Source organism: Myxine glutinosa, chromosome 4 (assembly GCF_964187855.1).
Source record: "Myxine glutinosa chromosome 4, kmMyxGlut1.1, whole genome shotgun sequence".
NCBI lineage: Eukaryota > Metazoa > Chordata > Myxini > Myxiniformes > Myxinidae > Myxine > Myxine glutinosa.
The window spans coordinates 167,050,273-167,076,545 of NC_136264.1; the positions used below are offsets into that span (position 1 = coordinate 167,050,273).

Genomic DNA, 26,273 nt, shown 5'->3' on the forward strand with positions numbered 1-26,273 from the left:
AACCTGCCTGCGGTGAGTAAGTGAAAGGCCCTCGGAGATAGCTTCATCACGGGAGATTCCAATGATTCTGAATGCTTTGGTTTCAACAGCGTGAAGACGAGCTAGGTGTGAGTCAGGAGCACCAGCCCAGAGGGGAGAGCAGTATTCCATTGAGCTGCGGATGAAAGCCTTGTATGTGGTGAGGAGCTCAGGTGTGCCAAGGAAGGACTTTGTACGATGGAGGATGCCCAGTCGGCGACTGGCTTTGGAGGCCAGCTTGGAAATGTGGTTTTCCCAGGAAAGATCATGGCAGAGAGTGAGACCCAAAAGCTTGAGTGACAGAACTTCTTCAAGAGGATTGCTCAGAAAGTAGATGGGAGTGTTGTCCAGACGGTCTTTTCAGAGAGACATAGTGAGAGTGTGAGATTTGTCAGGATTGAAAGACATGTTCCACTTGTTTGACCAGTTTGTGATATTGTCCAGGTCTGCAGAGGGTGAAGAGGCTCCTGCCTGCCGATCTGAGTGTTGAGATATGGAGCGGCAGAGAGTGGCGTCATCAGCAAAAGGACAGAGAGGATTTTCCAGAGAGTCGGAGAGATCATTAATGAAGACCAGAAAAAGCACAGGGCACAGAACACTGCATTGAGGAACTCCAGCCTGGACAGGAAGGGGAGATGAGAGAATTCCAGGCAGGAAGACACGTTGACTGCGACCATCGAGTAAGTCCGCAAGCCATGCGTGGAGATTTCCATGTATACCATAGGAGGAGAGTTTGGTTGGCAAGGTGGGGTGCCAGACCGTATTGAAGGCACGAGATATCTCAAGGGAGACGGCTGTTATTTCCTGTTTGGCATTGAGGACCTCCATCCATTGTTGAGACAGCAGAAGCAGCATGTCCAGAGTAGAGTGACCTGGGTTTGGTCGTTTTTGACCGTGGAACTTGTTAGCCGTTGTCTCTGACTTGTTGGCACGCTACAATGTACAAGGCAGCACTTGCAGTAATTACCAATGAAACTATATTGAAACAAAAGGTACAACGCCGAATATTAAGGGAATATTCATGGTTAATATATTCGGTCAGTCCGATCTGCCCACGATGTTCCCCGACAATCATGGGCCTCCTCCTGGATTGTCCAATGATGCTTTGGGACATCCGTGCTTGTCGCTCTTCTATACATTGCAACAGTCACTTTGAACCCTTTGATCCACAGCCCAGTATGTGTTGGATCCTGCTCCGAATCAAGTCATGAGATTAATCCACTGTGTAGGCCTCGTCAGTATAATTATAGAGCTCAACGGCGTTCTCTTCTTCACCAGGGTCGTTGGTATTCTGCCCGACACACAGTCCTAATGAGGTATTTAATATACTCGCACAACTCCGACACCCAATGTGACTTGAAGCTGTATTATTCTCGCTTTGCAAAAGCCCTTGTGAAAGAATGCGACCGCCCAGCACCCTTTCCTTTCTACTCTTGCCGTTTATTTTCTTTGGCCAATCAGCAAGCGCCGCGGGACCTTCTGGACATCTCGCGAGCATTCCTAAAGATTCTTGCGACATCCTGCGTTTTCTAGTCTTTTGAAGACATGAAACATCAAGTGTTTTTCTTAGTTTCATTTATACTGTTGGATTGCATGCTATTTCCTACAATGAATGAATATGAATGAATGAATGAATAAAATAAAAAAAATGAATGAATGAATGAATGATGCAACAATAACAATAACAACAACAATAACTAGATACTAGATACAACTAGATACTAGAATAACTAGATACAACAATAACACCATGTAGGCAAACAAATCGTACTACGTAGTCCCCAAAGGAACTTCTGCTTCCAGTGATACATACATGGACACAGTATAAACGATTGTTTCCTCCTCATGAACTGATCACCAATCTAACCAGCCCATCACAACATTTTACATGTCAGTAAACCGATTCATCATGCAATATGCAGCCCACAACCATTCGTTGTTGTGCATCCGGCACAGAACATCGATCGATAGTGTGCACATGCATCATGACTCTATATATACCATGTGAAGCGAATGCGGAATGAGCCAGAGCGAATAGCATCTAGCTATGTACCACCTTTAGAGGCCATTTTTCCCTGCAGAGCAGGGGTTGGCCTTTTTGGGGCACCGTGGTCCCCTTTTTGAAGCAATGTTTTATGGCTGGATGCCCTTCCTGCCGCCAACCCTGTTATATTCGCCTCTTGCGACACACAAGGAATTACCAGTGAACTGGTACTCAATTTGCCGACCTCGGAAGGATGACAGGCTGAGTCAACCCCCCTGGTGTTAATTCAGTGATTGACCGGGATTCAAACCCAGGATCCTAGGATCCCAAGCCAGCACCCTAACCGCTAAGCCAACACCAGGCTTACTCTATATATACCATGATCTACGATTTAACTGGCACTGACTATGTATACTAAGATGTGCGTTTTAACTGACAGTCATTGTGCACCGTCCGTCCGTCGCCTATTTCGACTTTTTTCCAGACAAACCGCTGGGCGCATCTGGCTGAAATTTGGCAGCAAGATTTCGCTTCTGACTGGTAACAGGGATTGCAAAGCTCATTCCAGTCACGTGACCGGGAGCGTGTCAAAATGGCGGAGTTGGTAAAATTCCTTCAAAAATATTTTTCTTCAGTTTGTATTCAAACGTCTTCATCTTCTTCCTCATGCTCAAAATAACGAAAACGGTGAAAAAAGAATACAAAATGAAAATTTATTATTTTATGCAGTTTCTAGCTTTTGATTGGTAAACCAATTCTGTGACCCAATATACAAATTCTTAAAATTTCAGGCCATTTGGATGAAAATCAACGATTTTATGCAACCTTGACCTTTGACCTTTTGATCTAAAGAAATACAATCGACACCTGTTTTTTGATTAGTGAACCAATTCAGTGACCCAATATGCAAATTATTTACATTTCAGGTCAATTGGGTGAAAATTGGTGATTTTATGTGATGCTGACCTTTCACCTTTTGACCTTTTGACCCTTTGACAAAATTGTTAATTTGCCTTCTCTGCATTATCGTAATAATGCTTTGGGAAAAAATATGATGACGATCTACTATAAATGGATGGTGTGTGTGTGTGTGTGTGTGTGTGTGTGTGTGTGTGTGTGTGTGTGTGTGTGTGTGTGTGTGTGTGTGTGTGTGTGTGTGTGTGTGTGTGTGTGTGTGTCAGTCACATACTTTTTGACGTCAATTAATTAATTGCGTACTATTCAAAAGTACTTTTTAACCCTTTAGACTGCTGAGACACCTTAGACCTTGGAAGTCCTTTAACACTTGAGACCCAGATGACCCAAAAGTACCCTGGACTCAAAAGTCATCAAGGACCCAAAAGACCCCCAAGAAACCAAAAGTCCTTGATGACCCAAAAGACCCAGATGACCCAAAAGTCCCAAAGACCCAGATGACCCGAGGACCAAAAAGACCAAGATGACCCAAAGTCCCAGAGGACCCAAAAGTCCCCAAAGATCTCAAAGTCCCCAAGTACCCAAAAAACCCAAAAGACACAGAAGACCCAGAAGACCCAAAAGTCCCTGAGGAGCCAAAAGTCACCATGGACCCAAAAGACCGAGATCACCCAAAAGTCCCGATGAACCAAAAGACCCAAAAGTCCCCAAGGACCCAAAAGACCCAGATGACCCAAAATACCCCGATGACCCAAAAGTCCCTGATGACCAAAAGTCCCCGAAGACCTAAAAGACCCCAAGGACCAAAAAAATCCAGATGACCAAAAAGTCCCAACGAACCAAATGTCCCCGAGTAGCCAAAAAACCCAGATGACCCAGATGACCCAAAAGACACCGAAGACCCAGAAGACCCAAAAGTCCCCAAGGATCCTAAAAGACACAAAAGTCCCCGAACACCCAAATGACCCCCAAGACACAAAAAAACCCAGAGGACCAAAAAGACCCTCGAGTATGGCTGGCAGTTATGCTACAAGGCGGTGAAGACCAATGAAAATTTGGTGCAACTGACCAACGGGCCCACTATTAACTCAAATGGTTAAAAAAAAGTCATGGGATGCACGCACACACACTCACACGTCTCCTGCTGTGCAGAGGACGGGCTAAGTATATAATAGTACATGGAATGAGCACACACACAACAACAATCACAACCACGATGATTACAGCAGCAGCAGCAGCAACAGCAATAACAGTGTTATAAATATCCCCGATTGGACTGACGGTCAGCTATTGAGGTTGTATGTAGTTCAGACCTCTGCTGATTTGGGGGTACCCCCATGGGAGCCCCCCTGAGCCTCTGGGAGGCCCCCTGATATGAAATCGAAAAATCTAAGACCGAGCGATCCTGCAGACCATCGAGTAAAAGGGCTGTATCAGGTTTCAGAGCAACTGGTTGGTAAATATAAGGGACAAGTAAGGATCAGAAGTTTCAGGGGCTAACATCGAAATCCAAAACCATGAACCAAAATCGAAAAGTTGAAGCCCGAGCGATTGTACAGGCTACTGTCTTGTGTCTTGCATTCATGTGTCAAGTTTCAGATCAATCAGCCGGGGGATAAGGGAGGAGTAGCAGCAAAAATAGCAAAAAGTTACCAGACGGGCGGGCGGTGCAGGAAAGAAGTTGGTATTCCAGACAGACATCTGGACATCACGACCCATTTGATAAGTTCATTTCTTCGAGAATCGAGATGACCGAATAAAATGCCTTTTTTGTTCATGCGCATCACTGCATTTTTCATCCAAATTGAGATTCACAGATAAATATGCAATGTATTTGTGATGTGCAACATGCTATCTTTTGATTAAATCCGTCAGCAAAGCAGCAGGTAGGCATGGGTCGTATAATTCAAAAGAAAGAGTGTGCAAGAGCAATGGATTTATAATTCTTGTTTATTTTACTAATTCCAATATGATGTGTTGTGTACAATATTTTTTTTTGTTGTGTGTATACAAGATCGAGGCTCGTGTAAGAGCTAACATTAATCACAAAAAAACAAAAACGGACACAAAATACAATAAAGGGAGCGGGAGACCAGATGGGTGGAGAGAGAGGGAAGCACACAAGTACAACAGCAGAGAACAGGGACATCGGGAGATCTGTGGGAGGGAGAGGGCTTGGGGGGAGGAGGCATGGGTAGGGGGGGGGGGGGGGGGTGGGAGAGGTATAAAACACATGGACACCTATAGTCCTTGAGCCAGACCAAAAGTAATGCTCCGGCGGGGGGAGTAATTCTCATTATGATTTTCCATTAGACCAATGTCTCAAGTGTCAGAAAAGGTGTGATGGACATCTGAGAACGGTAGCTTAGTGCCCGGATGGACGCCATCTTTGAAACCACCCAGCTCGAAAATGCCCATTTGGTGGGGTACATTGTTGCACGTGTATCTGGACTTCTATACTAGCTATCGATGTGCGGTTGACGACTAAATATACGTCCGATGTGTACCGTCTAAATAAAAAATAATATGAAGCATTTTGTTTTAGATTAATTATTATAAAAATCAATTATCGAAAAAAAATCATATATTTTTCAATATTTTATTATTAGACTTGTGCTTTTTTTAGTGAAACAACACTGGTATGATTTTCCAAATTATGCATTGTGCTACACCGTTTATCTGTCTATAAAAATAACTCAAAAACTAAAACATATCATCCACCACGAGTTTACAACAAATAAATGTAAAGAGGCATAAAATGACTTAGGCCGCCGCTGGCATTATCTATTCTGACGATAACGCAAGTTAGGAATGTCGTACGGAGAGGATTTTAACACCATACGATATCTAATAAGCAGGCGGAAATTGTTACATAGGAAATCTGCACTTTGGTGGCCATCTTGGATTTCAAAATGGCCGCCAATTATATTAATTATTCATTACTAGAGTTTGGAAAGACGTATGGAGCTGATTTTAACACCATACGATGTATATTCCTAATAAGCAAGCGGAGGTATCATTGAACATGTCATGTTTTAGTCAAATAACACCGGTATGATCTTCCAAATTATACATTTTGCTAAACCGTTTATCTGTCTATAAAGATTTTCAGGCAATTTGGCCTGCAGTATAATAGAGAACAACATATGCTATACAATATACAGTGCACACAAAGTTAATCATCAGAGTCGCCATCAGAGTCATTGGCATCCTGAGCCACGATAGCATCATCCTGCACCATGTTGGAGCATCCCTGCAGCTTACACACAACAGTGCACTTCAACCCATTCAGTATGCAGGAGCAATCTGACGGTCGACACGTCCTTCTGCATGTGCATGAGATGAGATTCAAGACGACATCTGGAGCTGGTAGACCCGCCATCCATCGGATTGTGAGCGAACCGCCATCATCGAGTTCCCAACCATGTCCTGCTGATGGTGTTGGGACGTCTGGTAGGTTTTCAAGGCTGCGTCGCCAGATAGCCGCCTGATAGTTGGCCCTAAGCGTATGCTGCATCAAGGAGTCTTCACAAGGCGGCAATTGTCCAGATTCGATCTGGCCCTTCTTTGCACAGAACATGTGATAACGGAGCGAATTAACACCGACGATCTTCGTGTTCTTGGCGTACAGCTGACACGTGAAGGCCTGAATGCTATTGAAGACGTCTGTTGGTACATTCCACGAAGATCCCAGATCTGTGAATGCTTGAAGATACAGCTCATTCGCTTGCACAAGCTTCAAAGCCTTTATCTTTCCTTGGCTAGCCAGAGCACTCACAGTGTCACACCCGCTCCATGCATGAAGCCCTGGCAATGCACTGCAAACTCCAGACCCCAATACCGCAGCCAACTTTCCAACGTCGATCATTCTGACTCGAACCTTTGTTCCTCGTCTGATGAAGAGCTGACTATCGATGGTTCTGCTGAGATGAAGACTGATGATCAGAACGTCGGTGTCATCTGCCACTAAGATGATCGTCTTGTAGTGGGTAGCGGCGTGCTTTGCGTGGAGAAACATACGCGTGTCTGCTTCCTCCTGGCTACATTCGAGTGCTTGCACCAACTTCCACCTATCACGGGTCAGTACCAGACATTTTTCACCACAGGTGACATACAGTGTTCTGTTGCCTAGCTTTTCGCGATTTGTTTCATGTTTCCACGACTCCGCCAGAAACACAACCAGTTTCTCCTTTGTCTGGCTGCAAGCAAGGAGACGCCGCCAGTTCATGATTTTGTGTGCGGGTCTGATCTCGCTGAAACTGATGCCTTCATTTGAACCGCGGTTCACACGCTCAGCTGCTTTGATGGATTCTTCTGTGTATGTGTCAAAGACAACATCGATGCGCTCACTGCCTTGACCAGCGTGAAGCGCTGCAGCAAGGATGCGGTCAGATAGTTCTTCGAACGTGTCGTTCTCGCCATGCATCTTTTGTATGAGAGCCATCGCATCAATTATTGTTGCACTTCGCTTGTCAACGTTCTCGGCTGGTTCCACAAGACCTTCCATGTGTTTCGCAAGTGCAGCTTTGTTCGTTTTTTTCATTGACCCATCAACGTTTGCCACCACTGATACCGTTGATGATAATACCGTTGATACCGTTGATACCGTTGACGCGATGCGATGTTCCGCCACCACTCAGCGATTCCTCTAGCCTGTCGATGTTATCGAATGCTAATACAGTCGGGACCGAAGGGTGCACATGTGACGGAAGTGGTACTGTATCTTTCTCCACACTTGCTAATTTGTCTATGCATAGCGCTGTCTCGATTTCTTCCAGAACTGTGTACGAACATCCGTGCCCGAGTCGATTCAATATTCTGATGACCTCTGTATTACCGGTGAGCGTTTTCATGACCCACGGAAGTAGGACATGCTTCGATGTTCTGATGGTACCCCGGTGTACAGCATTGATGATATCTTGAGCCATCGACCATACCAGTGTGTCGGCACGCGCAGAGCTACCCCCACTCCCGCAAATCAAAGTATGCAGAAATACACGAAGAGAATCTGGTATCTTCACGTAATCTGAAGTGAGTTCTGCTGGCTGAGGCGGCCAACGTTCATTGTAATGAGCATCTTTGATCTGGTGTCGCAGTGAAGTAGCTGCACGCACAATGTTACTTTCACCGTCCGTTCGTTCAAATGCTTTCACTTCTGCTTTCAGGTTTACGCACTCTGCAGCAATCTCTTGCTTTGTCAGATTATCGGGCATCAAGTATACACGGTGTTTCACATTGAAGAAGATGAGTGATTCTCCAAACTCTCTTTGTAATGTGCGCTGCAGATTCTTCTTGATGGAGTCACGAACATCAACTGAAAATGTATCTGAAGACAGGATATCTGTTGCAACATCAACTATTGGAACAATCCTCGGGTTCAAGAACAAGTCAGTGCGAATGAAATTGAATATACATCGTATCATTTCTTTTTTCTCGATATTATCTTCAATGTCAGTTTCTACTTGAGGTTTTTGGGGCCGTGTGTAGTTTCTATAGCAGGAGAAGTGGTAGTGAGCCTCAGCTGCAACCATATCTCGTGTAGTCAATGCCAAAACTCTCTCATCATTGCGAGCTGTCGCAGCATCTCTTATTGTCTTATCTGCTCGAAGTTCAACAGCCAAGACAACTGTTTCACGGGTACGACTGCCTTTTATGAATTTTGAAGCACGCTGGCAAAAAATGCATTTATCATCGTAGACCGTTGAAGTTGATCCTGTCTCTTCCCGTGATGATCGCCGTCGCACCGCATCGCCAGTATCAACTGAAGAACTTCTAGCTGCATTGGTCAAAGTAGCTAGGTGGTTTTTGTGAGTGAAGTCTGATCTACAAGCCCTATGGTATAATATTGGAATATTAGGAAGTTCAACTGCGCCTTCTTGGACTAGCTTTAGAATTGGATAAAAGTTTCTAACTGCGGCTGCGTCACACAATGTCTTCCAAGAACTGTTGCCCGCTGCCTTGCTTAGTTCAGAGAGTGGCGACTTCTTGCTGCACAGGATGCACGTTCCGGACTCAGGTTCAATCTTCGCCCGTTTCGCCTCGACACCGGCCATCTCAGCTGAAAGAACAAAAAGACTGACGTTAGATTACTCCGATATCCGAAAAGCTCGCCAGCTTACATAGACATACTCATCCAAGTCAGTGAACATGTTAGATGGCGCCACAATACAACTCTATAATAGAGTTGTATGTGGCGCCATCTAACATGTTCACTTTTAGTTCTTAAGCCACCCACCCCCCCCCCCCCCCCTCAGAAATTAATCAGGTCACCGCAACAAATCTCAGACTGAGATATAGAATATAGATATAGAATAGACTGACGTCACTTTCGGCACTGGGTTCTGTGGGTTGATTATCGGCGGGAAATTCCAACTGACATAGTTTCGGTTTGTGGAAAGTGCATGCCTTTTCATATATTTTTTGTGTAAACTCGTGGTGGATGATATGTTTTAGTTTTTGAGTTATTTTTATAGACAGATAAACGGTGTAGCACAATGCATAATTTGGAAAATCATACCAGTGTTGTTTCACTAAAAAAAGTACAAGTCTAATAATAAAATATTGAAAAATATATGATTTTTTTTCGATAATTGATTTTTATAATAATTAATCTAAAACAAAATGCTTCATATTATTTTTTATTTAGACGGTACACATCGGACGTATATTTAGTCGTCAACCGCACATCGATAGCTAGTATAGAAGTCCAGATACACGTGCAACAATGTACCCCACCAAATGGGCATTTTCGAGCTGGGTGGTTTCAAAGATGGCGTCCATCCGGGCACTAAGCTACCGTTCTCAGATGTCCATCACACCTTTTCTGACACTTGAGACATTGGTCTAATGGAAAATCATAATGAGAATTACTCCCCCCGCCGGAGCATTCACTTCAAAATATGGCCGGTTGGCTCAAGGACTACTAGGACTTCCAGGAAAGAAGTTGGTATTTCATTGGTTGCTATTTTGTTCGTATTTTGTTTGTTGTTAGGTTGGCATTTTTGTTGCAAAAGAAGGGTCAAATTGCACCTCTGACTTGAAACCACATTTTACTGTCGTCCAAATTTTGTTGTGTTTACATGTTCAAATTTTTATTCCATATTTTCCAACCATTTATTTGTACATCTGTTTTTTTTTTTTTTTCCTGAAGGTCATTGTTGGAGACCTGGTTTACATTGTTGATCTGCAGAACTTCCCAGCAGACATTGTCATTCTGTCAACCAGGTGTGGTAATCTTGCATCATCACTCATTGTGGAATTCATGCTGTTTTAGAATTTGTGTTTTTTATTTTTATTTTTAGATAACTATGATGCCAAGATGTGGCTGAAATGGAAATACATGTAAGAATGCAACATTTATTTTGAAAATGCCATCTGAGCTATCTGGGCGACCCTGATCGCCCAGATAGCTCAGATGGCAGAGCACTGGTACCTGGGTTCGATTCCTGGTCTGGGCCTGTAATTTTCCCAAATATATTTACCAGGCGGCATCAGCCCACAGGTCCTAAAGTCCTGCTCTGCTGCTCTATCACACCCTCTCTCGATTCTCTTTACCCTCTCTTTTGCTCAAGGTCATCTGCCATCAGCTTGGAAATCGGCCAACATGACCGCTTTACACCAAAAAGGTGCAAAAACAGATCATTGCAACTACAGACCAATCAGCCTGCTCCCAATAATCAGCAAGGTCATGGAATCCATCATCGCTTCTGATATTAAATCCTTCCTCTTCTCTAATGGCTTGATCTCGGATCATCACGCAATCCTGCACGGCCGCCGCTTCCAGTCCGGTCTGGAGAGGACGCTGGCGTTATTTGTTCGCCGCTTCTCCGACTGGGCCATTGTACATAGTTTGCTTTTCTGGTGGTCGTGGCGGATTTTTGACCGTTGGGTCTGCCCTCTGCTCGGTCCCGGCTCTGCTCCTGGCTTCGCCTGCCCGGCTCCTCCACTGTTTCCTCAGGCCCGCTCCCGTTGTTTGCGGCTGTGGCTGTTTGCCGCTGTGGTCTTGATTAGCGGCTGCGGTCGTTTGCCGCTGCGTTTGCCGCTTTGCCTCCTCGACCTTGGCCTCGTACTCGTCCCTTCGCTCCTGCCTGGCATGGCTCTGAGGTACTCCGCCGCAAGGCTTCTTCTGCTCAATACTCACTCCACCCCATCATGCATCTCTGCAATCAAATACCACGGACTCCTGCGACGACCCAGATACATTCATAGAGGCTCCGGTCGTAAGTTTGTTTACTTACAAACAGGTCACTCCATTCCCACACTCTGGTCGGCTCAGCGCACTCCCACTCATCGTCCCAGCGCACCTGGTCACAGCAACGCACACGATCGCACCTCCTGTCTGCAAACCCTGGCTAAATCACCGGAGTTCATCCCCACCGTACAAAACAACATCAAGCTCACCCTGTTCAATACCCGGTCCCTCAACAACAAAAGCCTCATCCTGAACGACTACATTCTGGATAATGAACTGGACTTTCTCTGTCTCACTGAAACCTGGCAACAACCTCTGGACTACTTCTCACTCAACCTCACTACACCCAATGGATATTCTTACATCAATAAATCACGCTCGGAGGGCCGAGGTGGTGGAATTGCCCTAATTCACCGACAGGACATCAAGACCAGCCTCATCTCCATCTCATCTGCTCCATCATTTGAACACCTGGCTTTTAAACTCTCTGGTCACACACAGTCAGTCATGGCTGTCGTCTACCGCCCTCCCAAACCACACCCATCATTCCTGTCTGACTTCTACTTTCTGACCCAGCTCTGTTCCCTCTCCCCTCAATCCTCCTCCTCGGTGATTTCAATATCCACATGGACTCCACTGACTCCACAATAACCACTGACTTCACTGATTTACTCACCTGCTTTAACCTCACTCAACATATCAACTTTCCTACCCATAACCGTGGGCACATTCTGGACCTTGTCTGCTCTACTGGATTAATTTTGCACCATCTCTCTGGTTCCGACCCCACCCTCTCTGACTACTTAGCCATCACTATGACCATCAACATCCCCACCCCAGCACCAAGGCATTATCGCACTATCAACTTCCGTAAGCTAAACGCTCTTTCACCTACCTCATTCTCATCCACCCTCTCTGAAAAAATGTCCACTTCTCCCTTCGTTGACCTCCACACCCCTTCTGACCTCAATGACTACTACAACCACACTTTCTCCTCCTGCCTTGACCAGCTTGTGCCTATGAAAACCAAAACAGTTTCTTTCACCCAATCTGCTCCCTGGTTTACCCCTGAACTCCGCCTGATGAAAGCTCGTGCTCGCCAACTTGAAAGACTCCGCAATAAAACAGGTCTCACAATTCACTCCCAAGCCCCTTGTAAGGACCACCTACACCTCCTTGTAAGGACCACCACCTCCTTGTAAGGACCACCTACAACACTACAAAGATGCCCTCTCCCGCGCCCGCTCCACCTACTACTCTCAAATTATCCACTCTGGCTCTGGAAACCCAAAAGCATTCTTCTCTGCAATAAACAAACTCCTCAGCCCCCTGAACACCACCACCCAGTCATTCACAGTGGACAACTGCATCTCCTTCCTTTCATTCTTCCAATGCAAAATTGACAACATCTACAACAGCTTAACCACCACCGCACACGCTCCCCCTCAAACCACCTGCCCCCCCCCTTATCCTGCCAACCCCTGTCTCAATTCTCCCCAGTCTCCCCTACTGACCTCTCTGAACTCCTCATAGGAATGAAAACTGCCACCTGCACTCTTGACCCCATCCCCTCCAGCTTTGTCAAGACCTCCCTTCCTGCTCTCTCTCCACTTATCACTGCAACAATAAACTCCTCCCTGTCTACAGGCATCGTCCCACCATCCCTCAAAATTGCTGCTGTTACCCCCATTCTGAAAAAACCTGGACTCAACCCTGACACCATAAATAACTTCAGACCCATCTCCAACCTACCCTTTCTGTCAAGAGTTTTGGAACGCGCTGTAGCCACTCAACTCAAACATCACCTCTCTGCCAATAACCTGTATGAAACATTCCAATCCGGATTCTGCTCCAACCACAGTACTGAAACTGCTCTCCTCAAAATCACCAACGACCTTCTCCTCTCCTCTGACGCTGGCAACCTCAACATTCTCATCCTCCTCGACCTCAGCGCCGCCTTTGACACCATCAATCACACCATCCTCCTCACCCGACTTGAAACCACCTTTAACATTACCGGCACTGCCCTCTCTTGGATCAAATCATACCTCTCTGACAGACGCCAGTTTTATCTCCATCAATAACTGCAAATCCCCCACTGCTCCCCTCCCCCAAGGTGTCCCCCAAGGTTCAGTTCTTGGCCCCCCTCCTCTTCATCCTGTACCTGTCCCCCCTTGGTCACTTAATCCGCCGTCATGGTCTCCAATTCCACTGCTTCGCCGATGACATCCAGCTTTTCATCTCCACCAAGTCCATCTCCACCGCCACCCACTCTATCCTGACAAACTGCATCACTGAAATAAAATCCTGGCTTCAAATCAACTTCCTCAAACTTAACTATGATAAATCTGAAATAATCATCATTGGCCCAAAAACGCTCACCAAATCCACCCATAACTTTGCCCTCAACATCGACGGTTTCCCAGTATCCACCTCCCCTCGCATCCGGAATCTTGGCATCATCTTTGACCAAACCCTCTCCTTCGACAAATGCACTAAACAGATCACAAAGACAGCCTTCTTTCACCTGAAAAACATCGCCCGTCTCCGTCCATCCCTCTCCTCCACGGCTGCAGAAACCCTCATCCACGCCTTCATCACCTCCCGTCTGGACGACTGCAACAGCCTCCTCTATGGTTCACCCTCAATAATCACCAATAAACTCCAATACATTCAGAACTCCGCTGCCCGTCTACTCACCCATTCCCGGAACCGTGACCACATCACCCCCGTCCTTTACAAGCTTCACTGGCTCCCCATCCCCCAGAGAATCCAGTACAAAATCCTCCTCTTGACCTACAAAGCCCTCCATAACCTGGCCCCATCCTACCTGGCTGACCTCCTCTCCAGACACACTCCCACCCGCAACCTCCGCTCTGCTGGTACCAACCTCCTGACCCCCCCCCCCCATGTGGACCAAATTCAGATCCTGGGGGGACAGGGCCTTCTCCATCGCTGCTCCCACCCTCTGGAACTCACTACCTCACACCATCAGAGACTCCTCCTCACTCACCACATTCAAAACATCACTCAAGACCCACCTGTTCAACACTGCATTCAACATTTAACCCACAGCATTTAATCCCTGACTATTTCTTCTCCTTCTCCTTCCTTTTGCTTTGATTATATTTACCTATTGATTTTTGTCTTTTTGCACTTGTTTTTTGTACTCTGTCAAAGCGCCTTTGGGCTTCTTGAAAAGCGCTATATAAAATAAATGTATTATTATTATTATTATTATTATGAATTTGGATTCAGATCAGGTCACTCTACTCTGGACATGCTGCTTCTGCTGTCTCAACAATGGATGGAGGTACTCAATGCCAAACAGGAAATCAGAGCTGTCTCCCTTGACATATCTCGTACCTTCGATATGGTCTGGCACCCCGCTCTGCTCACCAAACTCTCCTATGGTAAACATGGAAGCCTTCATGCATTGCCTGCGGACTTCCTCTCGAGTCACAGTCAACGTGAGACCCTGAATGTAATTCTCTCATCTCCCCTTCCTGTTCAGGCTGAAGTTCCCCAAGGCAGTGTTCTGGGCCCTGTGCTTTTTCCGGTCTTCATCAATGATCTCTCTGACTCTCTTGAAAATCCTCTCTGTCTCTTTGCTGATGACTCCACTCTCTGCCGCTCCATATCTGACCCTCAGATTGCCAGTCTGCAGCCTCTTCACTCTCTGCAGAACTGGACAACATCACAAACTGGTCAAACAAGTGTAACATGTCTTTCAATCCTGACAAAGTGAGAGTGTGAGATTTGTCTCTCCGTAAAGACCGTCTGAACAACCCTCCCATCTACTTTCTCAACAATCCACTTGAAGAAGTTCTGCCACTCAAGCTTTTGGGTCTCACGATCTGCCATTATCTTTCCTGGGAAAACCACATTTCCAAGCTGGCTTCCAAAGCCAGTCGCTGTCTGGGCATCCTCCATCGTGCGAAGTCCTTTCTGGGCACTTCAGAGCTCCTCACTACATACAAAGCTTTCATCCACAGCTCAATGGAATACTGCTCTCCACTCTGGGCTCGTGTTCCTGCCTCACACCTAGCTCGGCTTCACGATGTGGAAAACAAAGCATTCAGAATCATTGGAATCTCCCGCGATGAAGCTGATAATGAGGGCTTTTCTCTCTCTCTCACCGCAGGAAGGTTGGTGGACTTTGTCTTCTACCGACTCTTCTCCGGCCTTGCTCCCCCTGCTCTGTCTGTGCTCTGTCCCCCGAATTTTCCTGCAGGACACACAAGATCTGCTAGCAACCCTCTTCTGGTGAAACCACAAAAATCAAGCCTCTCTGCTCACTTTCACACTTTCATTCCTCTTTTCTCCCACCTCTGGAACAAACTCCCACACTCTCTTCAATCCCACTTCTCCCTCCAGGTCTTTAAAAAGCTGTTCACCACCATCTCTTATCTTCCCCCATCCAAAACCTTGATCTTTTCTACACCTGTTAATACACCCCAAATCCCCCTCTTTCAATCCCTCACTTCTTTCCTGAAATTCCTCGTCGTGTTCATTTGCTTTATACCATGTATCCCTCCTCCCTCCCGCCCTCCCCCTCCCCCTCCCCCCCCCCCCCCAAACGATCTCTCTCTCTCTCTGCCACAGATCTACCGACGTACCTGTTCTCTGCTGTTGTTGTGCTTGTATGCGTTCCTTTCTCCCCCTCTTGTCTCCCGCTCCCTTTATTACCCTCGCCAGAGGAGAGGGTATTGCATTTGAGTCCGTTTGTCTGTCTGTCTGTCTGTTTGTTTGTCTGTTTGTCCGCACAGAATAAATATGATTGTCTCTGCAATCGTTGGTCCGATTGACAGGAAATTTTCACCATAGGTGCAACTCTACCTGTAGAATTTTAAAATTATAATTATGACGTCGTATGTCACGTGGTACGGGGGCCATCTTGGAAAAACCGAAAAACTTTGCACCACAATATCTCCGAAAGTGCTGCCGACAAAAAATTGAGACATGGCTCATTGAAAAGAACTCTCCATGGGGAATAAAATATGTTAATGATGATGTCATAGGTGCCTCCATTATGACGTCATAATTCGACAAGTACAAAACTTCATCCAATCAAGATGAAATTTATTGAGCATCTAGGGAGAAACTGGGGGAGGAAAAAAATTAATGATGACGTCATTGGTCACGTGGTTCGGCCGCCATATTTGTTTTAACACAAAAGCCTTAAAAACCACTGAAAGCACGTCCTGGCGAGGGTCTGCAATCTGATTGCTCTTTCTTGTTTATTGTATGTTTTATGGGTCTGTGCTTGTTTTCATGTGTAATGTGTTCGTTCTTACATGGGCCTTAACTCTGTATACAAAAAAGAAAGAAAAATATTAAAATTATTTATAATCCTGTTCATTAATCTAATTGCTTCACTACGCCCCCAGTGGTGTTCATAATAGAGGACATGGATTTGTACCCCCATTGGGGAAAGACCCTCTCGTGTTCAGGTTGTTGGTGCTCCTATAGTTAGAAGTGAGTGCCCCGGAAGCATTGACGGAAAGAGAGCGGCAATCATATGTGTGGGAAAATTGCATGCTCAGTCAGGGTCGCCCAGATAGCTCAGATGGCAGAGCACTGGTGCAGTTCACCAGAGGACCTGGGTTCACTTCCTGGTCTGGGCATGAAATTTTCCCACATATATCAATTTAATCATTTATTTAAAATTTTTAACTGCCTGTTTGTTTGAGCTTCTTTGTAGGAGAAATGGGTTGAAAATTATATTATGTGTTTTACGATTTTATTACCTCATTTATTTTTTCTTTTCTTCTCTCAGTGAACCTCAGTCTATGTGCTACATTCAGACATCGAATTTGGATGGAGAAACAAATCTCAAAATTCGGCAGGTAAGTTTGTTTATTCAACATCATAAATCAGAGACCGCTTTGATTTTTGTTTTTTAGGTTATTGTTTTAGGTTACTTGTTACTGTTTAGGTTAAGCTCATGCTTGGTCTCGTCAACATTTTCTTCTACTATCGAACTCAATTATATTAAATGATCAAAATATTTTAAAAATTCTATAATATTGGAACAGATGTGAACCTTTTTCTTTTTTAGTCATTAAACAAAGAGAATGATCGATTCCAATATTGTTGGCTCTTATAATTATTGATGTAATTCAACAGGATGGTGCAGAGATAATGCATTTGCCTTTGATATTTCTATTCTTGGTTTTATTCCTGACCTGACAATAAATGGTAGGATTGGTGCTTTGCAAGCAGGGTGTTGGATAACAATGTGCGTCGTCCCTCATATACACATTGAGCTGGTTGTCAGATCTGCGAGTATCATCTGCTGGATGCAAAAGGTCCCATGGTGTCTTTTGCAATAAATAAGTGAGTTATTGCCTGTATAAAAAAACCACCGTTTAGAGGCCATTTTTCCCCGCAAAGCGGGGGTTGGCCTTTTCGGGGACCGTGGTAGTTGTTGTTTTTTTGGGTCCCCTTTATTTTTGTATTGTATTTTGCCTGTATCCTGAAACAAATTCCAAATTCCTGCCACTTTTTTTTTTTTTTTTTTTTTTGTATACAGAATCGAGGCTCGTGAAAGAGCTAACATTTATCACATCAAACAGACAAACACGCTAAGTATATAAAAAGGGGAGCGGTAGACAAGATGGGGGGAGAAGGGGGAAGCACTTAAACACATTTGAGAGCAGGGACATCGGGAATGTGTGGGAGGGAGAGGGCTTGGGGGGAGGCGGCGTGGGAAGGGGGCGGGGGGGGGTGGGGTGGGAGAAGTATAAACACAAGGACACCAAGGACTTCCAGGAAAGAAGTTGGTATTTCAAAAAAGTGGATTTGGGGTGAAATTAGTGGGGGTAGAAAAGATCAAGGTTTTGGATGGGGGACGATAAGAGATGGTGGTGAACAGCTGTTTTAAAGACCTGGAGGGAGGAGTGGGATTGAAGAGAGTGAGGGAGTTTGTTCCAGAGGCGGGAGAAAAGAGGAATGAAGGAGTGAAGGTGAGCAGAAAGTCTTGATTTTGGCAGTTTAACCAAAAGAGGGTTGCAGGCAGATCTTGTGCGACCTGTAGGAATATTTGGGGGACAGAGCCCAGAGAGAGAGCTGGAGGAGCAAGGCCGGAGAGGAGTCGGTAGAAGACAGAAAGACCACCAACCTGCCTGCGGTGAGTAAGTGAAAGGCCCTCGGAGGTAGCTTCATCACGGGAGATTCCAATGATTCTGAACGCTTTGGTTTCAACAGCGCGAAGACGAGCTACGTGCGAGGCAGGAGCACCAGCCCAGAGTGAAATATCAGGCCCAGCCAGACAATTTCTGTAATATTTGGGCTGAAAACTCTCCAGATGACCCCACAAAGTCGGTATAATTAAGGCTGTTTCACAAGTATTGGTAATTAAATTATCACTTTAAAAATGGATTTTCTAATTTATTGAACATTTGAATGGATAAATATTTATTGTTTTATATCGCTGTGGGGGAAGGGTGCCTTATAGCAAGACTGTGGTAAGCGTAACATGGTCCATGTGTTTTGAGTCGGTTAAATTGCTGTGTGACAGGGACCTGTCAGAGGAAGTTGTTTTGTAAAATGTGACACTGAGGAGGCAGCATATGTAATTTATAGACAGGATAGTCAGTGTAAAAAAAATGGTTTGCGTAAATCCCTCTCCTTTGTGGGTGAGGTGAAGACTTCCAATCACAAAAGGGCACACAATCTGTCTGGCTAGTGTGTGCCAGCCATGGAGGTGTAATGTGCTGTAGGGCCCGGAAGCAGGCAATGGAAGCAGGCCATGGGGTCACCTTGTCTGCGGGGCAGCCCGGAGGAGGAATCCTCCACGCAGGATGAGGAGGGGCTGAGAGAACGGACCCACCAGAGTTCCTGGAGTGCAGAGAAAGGATGTAGGAGAAGCGCCCACTGAGAGGGTCATGAGGGCTGGTTCAGAGTTCCCGTCCCAAGGTGCTATTTTATCACTGGTTTACTTGGTTGTTTGTTTCCTGAACAGGCTGCATTATCGCCTTTCACCCTGTACATCGTGCCAAAAGAAAGTCCTCACCTTGCCAATTTTCATGTTTGTATAAGTGTGATCTGTGGTGCCGAGCGTGGGTTAGGATTTTCTCTTTATTTATTTTTATTTCCTTGTATATAAACTTGTGTGTCCCCATTTCTCTGTTTGTGTTTTTTGATTCGCATGGTTTGTTCCGGACTGCTCATCTCATCCACCTTTTACCCCATATTCATTATAAATAAACCTTTCAAAGGTGAGGAGGGTGTTCGATCAATTTGCTTCCCATGCATTTGCCGTCAAATTCGGATTATTTGGGCTACCTTGGTGATTGGTAAAGTTGTAGAATATGTGAACGCAGTAGTAGGTTAGAAACTGATCGGCCATTACCTAGGAAAAAAGATCCCAGCGTTGAGGCATATAACGGTGTTGAGCGTGACGTGACAATATGTTTAAATTCCTTTTTGAAGACTATTATTATTTGCAATTTAAATGACGTTTCAATCACCGAGTGACCTTTGTCATTCTACTTGATCAGAGGATGCAAGGTCAATCAATACAGAATGAAGAATTTAAACATGGAATCCCAGAATCATGAGCAGTGCTCAAATGGAAATGCCAAAGAGACCCAACCCACTGATGCAAGGACGTAGTGCTCACATGTAACTTGACCATGCCATCAAGCATGACCATTGAAAACAATTAGCATTGCATACAGACATAGGACTCAAATATATAAAGGAAAGGATAGTCAGTATATCGCAGTGACTTTGTCTAAATAATGTAGAAATTAGAAAAATGACAAACTACCATGATCTGAAAAACCAAGTGAAGAGACCTGTAAGCTGAGGAGTGCTGATATTGTGCCAGTGATGGTCAGAGCAACTGATGTGATACAACAACAACACAACAACATGCATTTTAAAAGGCCATTTTCCCTGCTAGAGCGGGGGTTAGCCTTGCGGTCCCCATGACAATCTTCTCCATTTTGCCCTATTTTCTGCATCTCTCCTTGTTAACCCCCTTGCCCGCATTTCTTCTTCCACCATCTTTAGCCAAGTCTTTCTCGGTCTTACCCGTCCTCTGCTTCCTTCTACATTCATTTCCATCACTCTTCTCAACCAGTCACTTTCATCCTTCCTCAACACATGACCAAACCATTTCAACCTGTTCCTCTTCACAGCATCAATCACAGGCTCCATTCCCAGCATCTTTCGCAATTCATCATTTGTCTTCCTCTCTCTCAACAATACTCCGCACATCCGTCGAACCATTCGCATTTCCACCCTTTCCAACCTTCGTTGCTGCTCTACATTCATTACCCATGTCTCGCTCCCATAAATCATAACACTTCTCACACATGCAGCATACACCTTTCCCTTCAGCTTCAACGACACTCCCCTCATCATCAGCACGCCACTCAGTTCCCGAAACTTCTTCCATGCACATCTCACTCGAGCAACCGTTGCCGAGTCTGATCCACCTTCTCCATTCAGCATGTCTCCGAGGTAGCAAAATGGTTTCACACCTTCCAGCTTCACGCCGTCTCCAAGATCCAACTCAACATCTCCTCCATCTGCAGCTCCCTCTGTGCACACCTTACACTTGAATGTAGCTGCCGCACTGGTTAATGACCCTATCAGACTACTACATTTTTGATGAACCCACTCAGCGCACATTGTACATTGAATGGAGTTCACTCCGACACCCTTCCTACACACAGCACAGGGCCACTTCCCAGTTCTTTCCACCTCACCACATGCTTTACCACTTGCCATCACCTTCGTCTTTCCGATATTCACCTTCAGACCTTTTGTCTCCATAAATTCCTTCCACGTGTTCATCTTTTCCTTCAGTCCATCCATACTTTCTGCAATCAACACCAGATCATCTGCATACAACAACTCCCATGGTAAACCCTCCTTTACGTTCTGAGCCAGCACCTCCATCAACTGGAGTGATAAAGCCAATAATTACCACAACAAACTACAATTTTTACTCATCGCTCCACGAGCCTCGACTATGCATCCAAAAAAAACAAACATTTGGAGGTTGTCAGGCGTTGTGACAATTCTTAAAATAGCTATTGGAATGAAGATATGAGAGCAGAACGAGCTCTGATGCCATCGCAAGTTGGTCCTCATTACGTGATCCTAGCATAAAAGGTCCATTCCATCTTCTGGGAAGGGTACTGGCATGCAGGGAGTTGATAGAGGTGAAGGGAAATTGATTGTAGTGTGCACACAGCCTCTGTAAAATTGACTTCTCAGGATTCCCAAACTGGACATATGGAGACACTTCATGGTGGGGGAGGGGGTGGGTGGTTAAGATGTTTTCCATTGAAGGCGTGGAGGAGATTGGAGCTTTAAATAAGAGAGGAGGGTGAATGAACGAAGCGTTTAGGAGAGTGAAGGTTTTGGGGGAATAAGCCTTGTGAAAAAAACGAAAAGGAGGAAGGTATTGTGATGAAGAAGAAGAAGAATAATGCATGGATTGTCCCTGATGGAGTTATAAGGAGAGTGAGGCATTTTAAAATGCTTTAAAAAGAAAAGTTAAGAGATTTTAAAGGAAAACATGTTTTATTAATTGAATATTTAGTTTGGGGATATTGAAAAGGTGAAGGGATTGAGAATCCTGATGTGTCCTTTTGTCCTGATGTGTTCAGTGTCGTAATATGAGTGAGCTCTTACACGAGCCTCGACCTTGTATACAAAAAAAAAAAAGAAAAAAAAAAAAGAAGGAACTGTGCACAGCAGCTTGAGTTTTTGTTTGTTGTTGTTCTTCTTCTTGTTTTTGTTTGTTTGTTTGTTTTTTGTATTTTTTGGAGTGAATCGGGGAAAAGGATTAAGCTGAGGGATCAGAAATAGCAATACCTTTGAGAAAAGGAGTGAAAATGAAGCACATGGGGATAAAACAGAGACATAAGCAACAAGCCGACTAGCCAGCCCTGGACGATTAGGCCAGGCATTAACAGGCCACAAATTCGATAATTAAACACAACTAGGGATGGTTTGACATGAAAAATTGGATGAAAACACGACCAGCCACACAGAAATCAAAAGAGAATAGTAAAACGCAACGTAACTGGTGCAGGAAATATAGCTTTGTTGAGCTGGAGAGAGGAACTCACGAACCAGCATCAAATTTAATATCTTTAACTCACAAACACATTGTCAAAAGTTTTTGGACCACTAGTTCAATACCAGGCAAGCTATTTCACATTGGTTTGTATTTTGCCTTCACCTTCCCAGGGCCTTCTTTTAACGACCGACCTGAAGACTTGTGACTCCTTGCTGTTGCTTTCTGGTCAGATTGAGTATGAAGCACCCAACCGTCATGTGTACGACTTTGAGGGTAACATTACCCTGGATGGCCGCAAGTACGTGCCTACCCACACTGATGAGTAATTAAATTTCCGAAGTCCTTTGGTTCAGGTTGTTGTTTTCATTTCAAAACCTCAAACACGCATGCAGCAATAAAGTTTATATAACATTTATTTTCGACCACATTTCAAAACTTGTTTTATCCACTTTTTTTTTTTTTTTTTTTTAATGGAGCCTTTCTCTTTCGTGTTCGTGGAAAGAACTTGCATCTTGTTAATATTATTTGCATTGGCACAATAACAGTTCACGTTGTCTCTTCAAACAGCACTGCACCACTGGGACCAGATCAACTGTTGCTGCGTGGGGCACAACTGCGAAATACGGAATGGGTCATCGGCCTGGTTGCCTACACAGGTCATGACACTAAACTCATGCAGGTTGGCATTTCACGAGAAGTTCATTCCACTGTGACTGTGTTTTCTGGCCCTGATAAAAATGGATTGAGCATAGTATTAACTTCGATTTTTGTTGCTTATCTTAAATTTTTTATCATCCATCAAAAGTGTGCCAAAAATATGGATTTATCCAGAATGACAAGTCAATCAAACAACTGAGTTGAAGTCCTTAACTATAAATATTGTCATAGGCCTTAAAATCTAGTTTATAAGCCCTTAAAATATGAAAAATTTAAGAAATTAGTGATTCTTATAAACCAAGTGTATTTATTCATTTAAGAAAGGCTGTCATCCCTCCTTCTGCTCTGTCATCTTAGTTCGTACTTCCTTCGGATAGGGTGTCACTACTGTACTGGTACCTGCGATACTTGGAGGAAACCCGAAGATTATAACCATCTGTTTTTACAATTCCTTCGATATGACGGACCCAGCTTGAGTCTATTTCAGAGTATTGAAGAAGTGGGGATTGGCGGGTCGAATCTGTCGAACATTTTTGGCCATTTAAACCAGAAGCTATCGGCTTGCTATCGCTTGCCAAGCCAGCCGTTCCTTATCAACCGTTTTGTTGGAGTGCTTGCTTGAGTGCTTAAGCTGCTTGGCGAGCACTCTACAATCTGCTTGATAATTAATATAAGCCAAAAAGGAAAAGAATCGTGCACTTCAGAGTACAAATATGCCCTTTGGCACATGGGTACATTGAAGCTTTCTCTTTATTATAAGATCGGGAAACAACCTGCTGGTCTCTTGTCTGTCTGTCTGATGCTTCGTGTCTATCCGTCGGTGTGAACATGATTGTTTCCAGGCCAGGTCTCCGAAACCGTTTCATGTATCGTCATGAAACTTCCCAGACACTTCATCCTGTTTGTTTATAAGTATTTGTATACAACAACAACAGGCATTTTAAGGCCATTTTCCCTGCAAGAGCGGGGGTTAGCCAATTATATGGATCCCAAAATAAGATTTTGGACTTTCTGGTATATTTTTCTTTTCCATTTTGTTTGTGTAGCAATTGGTCTGCCTGCTAACCTGTCTGCCTGTTGTCATGTCATACAAGGTGAAGCTATTTGACATAAGACCAAGTGAAGAGACAAGTGCAAGAGAAACACCACCACCATCAATGGACTGGAACATATGGGTTCTTTGTCAGAGTGTGACAGATGAAAACCTGGTAGATTTGACAAAGTCTACAAGACAGAGCACTGGCCGCACTGTTACAAAACTGTTGCACGTAATCTGAAGACATTTGAAAAGTTTCAACAGGTGGATTTGAACATATGCCTTGCAGGATTGGATGATGGGTTTGGAGTTGAAGAAACAATAATTACTCATAGAGCAAAGTGACATGAGACTTGCTTTGCTAGGATAGACATTAAAAAAAATCAAACGAATGTAGGGAAACGGAAGTCTGATATCACCAGTGGCATTGTTAGCCCAAATAAACCAAGACATCCAAGACATCATGATTTATGGGAGCAAGACATGGGTAATGAACATAGAGCAGCAACGAAGGCTGGAAAGGGTGGAAATGTGAATGGTTCGGTGGATGTGCGGAGTATCGTTTAGAGAGAGGAAGACAAATGATGAATTGTGAAAGATGATGGGAATAGAGCCTGTGATGGATGCTGTGAAGAGAAACAGGTTGAGATGGTTTGGTCATGTGTTGAGGAAGCATGAAAGTGACTGGTTGAGAAGAGTGATGGAAATGAATGTAGAAGGAAGTAGAGGATGGGGAAGACCGAGAAAGAATTGGCTAAAGATGGTGGAAGAAGAAATGCGGGCAAGGGGAGATGCAGAAAATAGGGCAAAATGGAGAAGATTGTCATGGGGACCGCAATGCTAACCCCCGCTCCAGCAGGGAAAATGGCCTTAAAATGCCTGTTGTTGTTGTTGTTGTTGTATCCATGTGATGCAATGCAACGCACCGTGGACACTTGCTTTTTCTGTGACCAGAGGGGGGATAATGGTAACCAGCTCAGACATGCTGCTACCAAGCAACTCCATGCAAAGTTACATCAGTGCAATAAAGTGCAAAATATGCACCATGAACAAAATCCAGCAATACAGTGTTGCATTCCATGCAAATGTGAACAAAATGGTGGAGACATTGACAAGTGTGAAACATTGGTTTGTGTGAAAAAAATACTGACTCAACCCAGGATTCAAACCCAGGGAAATTCATCGCAAACACAGCGCCAGCCCACTGAGCTAATGAGTCTTCTGGATAACATGAGGAGTTTCTCACATAAACACATTCACAACTAGAAAGAGCAATCAGAGATTGCAGACCCTCGCCAGGATGTGTTTTGAGTGGTTTTAAAGGCTTTTGTGTTAAAACAAATATGGCGGCCGAAACCCGTGACTGATGACGTCATTATTATTTTTCTCCATCAATTTATTCCTAGATATTCCCTGCTTGTCGTAAAAGGTGACAAAAAGGGTTGGTGGCAGGAAGGGCATCCGGCCGTAAAACATTGCTTCAAAAAGGGGACCGAAAAACAACAACAACCACGGTCCCCGAAAAAGGCCAACCCCCGCTTTGCGGGGAAAAATGGCCTCTAAATGTGGTTATTATTTTTTATTATAATTTATTCCTAGATTATGCTCAAGAAATTTCATCTTGATCGGATGAAGTTTTGTACTTGTTGAATTATGACGTCATAATGGAGGCACCTATGACATCATCATTAACAGATGTTATTCCACATGGAGAGTTCTTTACAATGAGCCATGTCTCAATTTTTTCTATTCAGCGCTTTTGGAGATGTAGAGGTGCAAAGTTTTTCGGTTTTTCCAAGATGGCGGCCGAACCACGTGCCCGATGACGTCATAATAATCATTTTCTTTTCTCCACGTGTACTGTTGTCTCATCCTGTATTTTCTGTCCAGGTGTGCTGTTCGCCCCACCCCCATTATCTCCTTGCCATCCACCGTTTGCCCTGTTCACGTGACTCGTTGTGGTCCCTCTCGGCTCTCCCCCCGTTGGTATTTTTGTGCATATAAGATTGTTCATAGTTCTGTTTAAATATTTTTAAATATGTTTAACCTTTCCCCTTCTGTTTTTTATTCAGTGGTATATTACAACACGCTGTTTTTCTTCCTATTTAAAAGGCTTTTCTCAATTTCCTCTCCAACTCATTCCACTTCAAAAAAAAGAAATTCAATATCTTATACGTCTCCCTCACTACATGGTCTAAATTCACATTCATTCCATCCCTCCTCCATCATCCTGAACCGGATTGCTAACTTGAAAATCACAACAAACCCAATTTGTTATCAATGTTCGTCTTTCATTAATCATCCACTTTCTAAACTCCCCTCTTGCCCCTCCCATCCAAATCCCCCCCCTTGCACCTACACTCCGAAACTTCCCCCTTGCCCCTCCACTCTTAAACTCCCCCCTTGCCCCTCCACTCCTGAACTC

The 26,273-nt window shown here is 44.5% G+C and overlaps 1 protein-coding gene across 1 annotated transcript in view; it reads left to right on the forward strand.

The window, feature by feature from the left end:
* ATP8A1 (ATPase phospholipid transporting 8A1) overlaps positions 1-26,273 on the forward strand; it is a 541,081-nt gene that overhangs the window by 98,466 nt on the left and 416,342 nt on the right. Inside the window, exons 9-12 of the mRNA XM_078776729.1 lie at positions 10,068-10,141; positions 16,888-16,957; positions 22,326-22,453; positions 22,723-22,834. Coding sequence (XP_078632855.1) covers positions 10,068-10,141; positions 16,888-16,957; positions 22,326-22,453; positions 22,723-22,834 — 384 coding nt within the window. The remainder of the gene's footprint in view (positions 1-10,067; positions 10,142-16,887; positions 16,958-22,325; positions 22,454-22,722; positions 22,835-26,273) is intronic.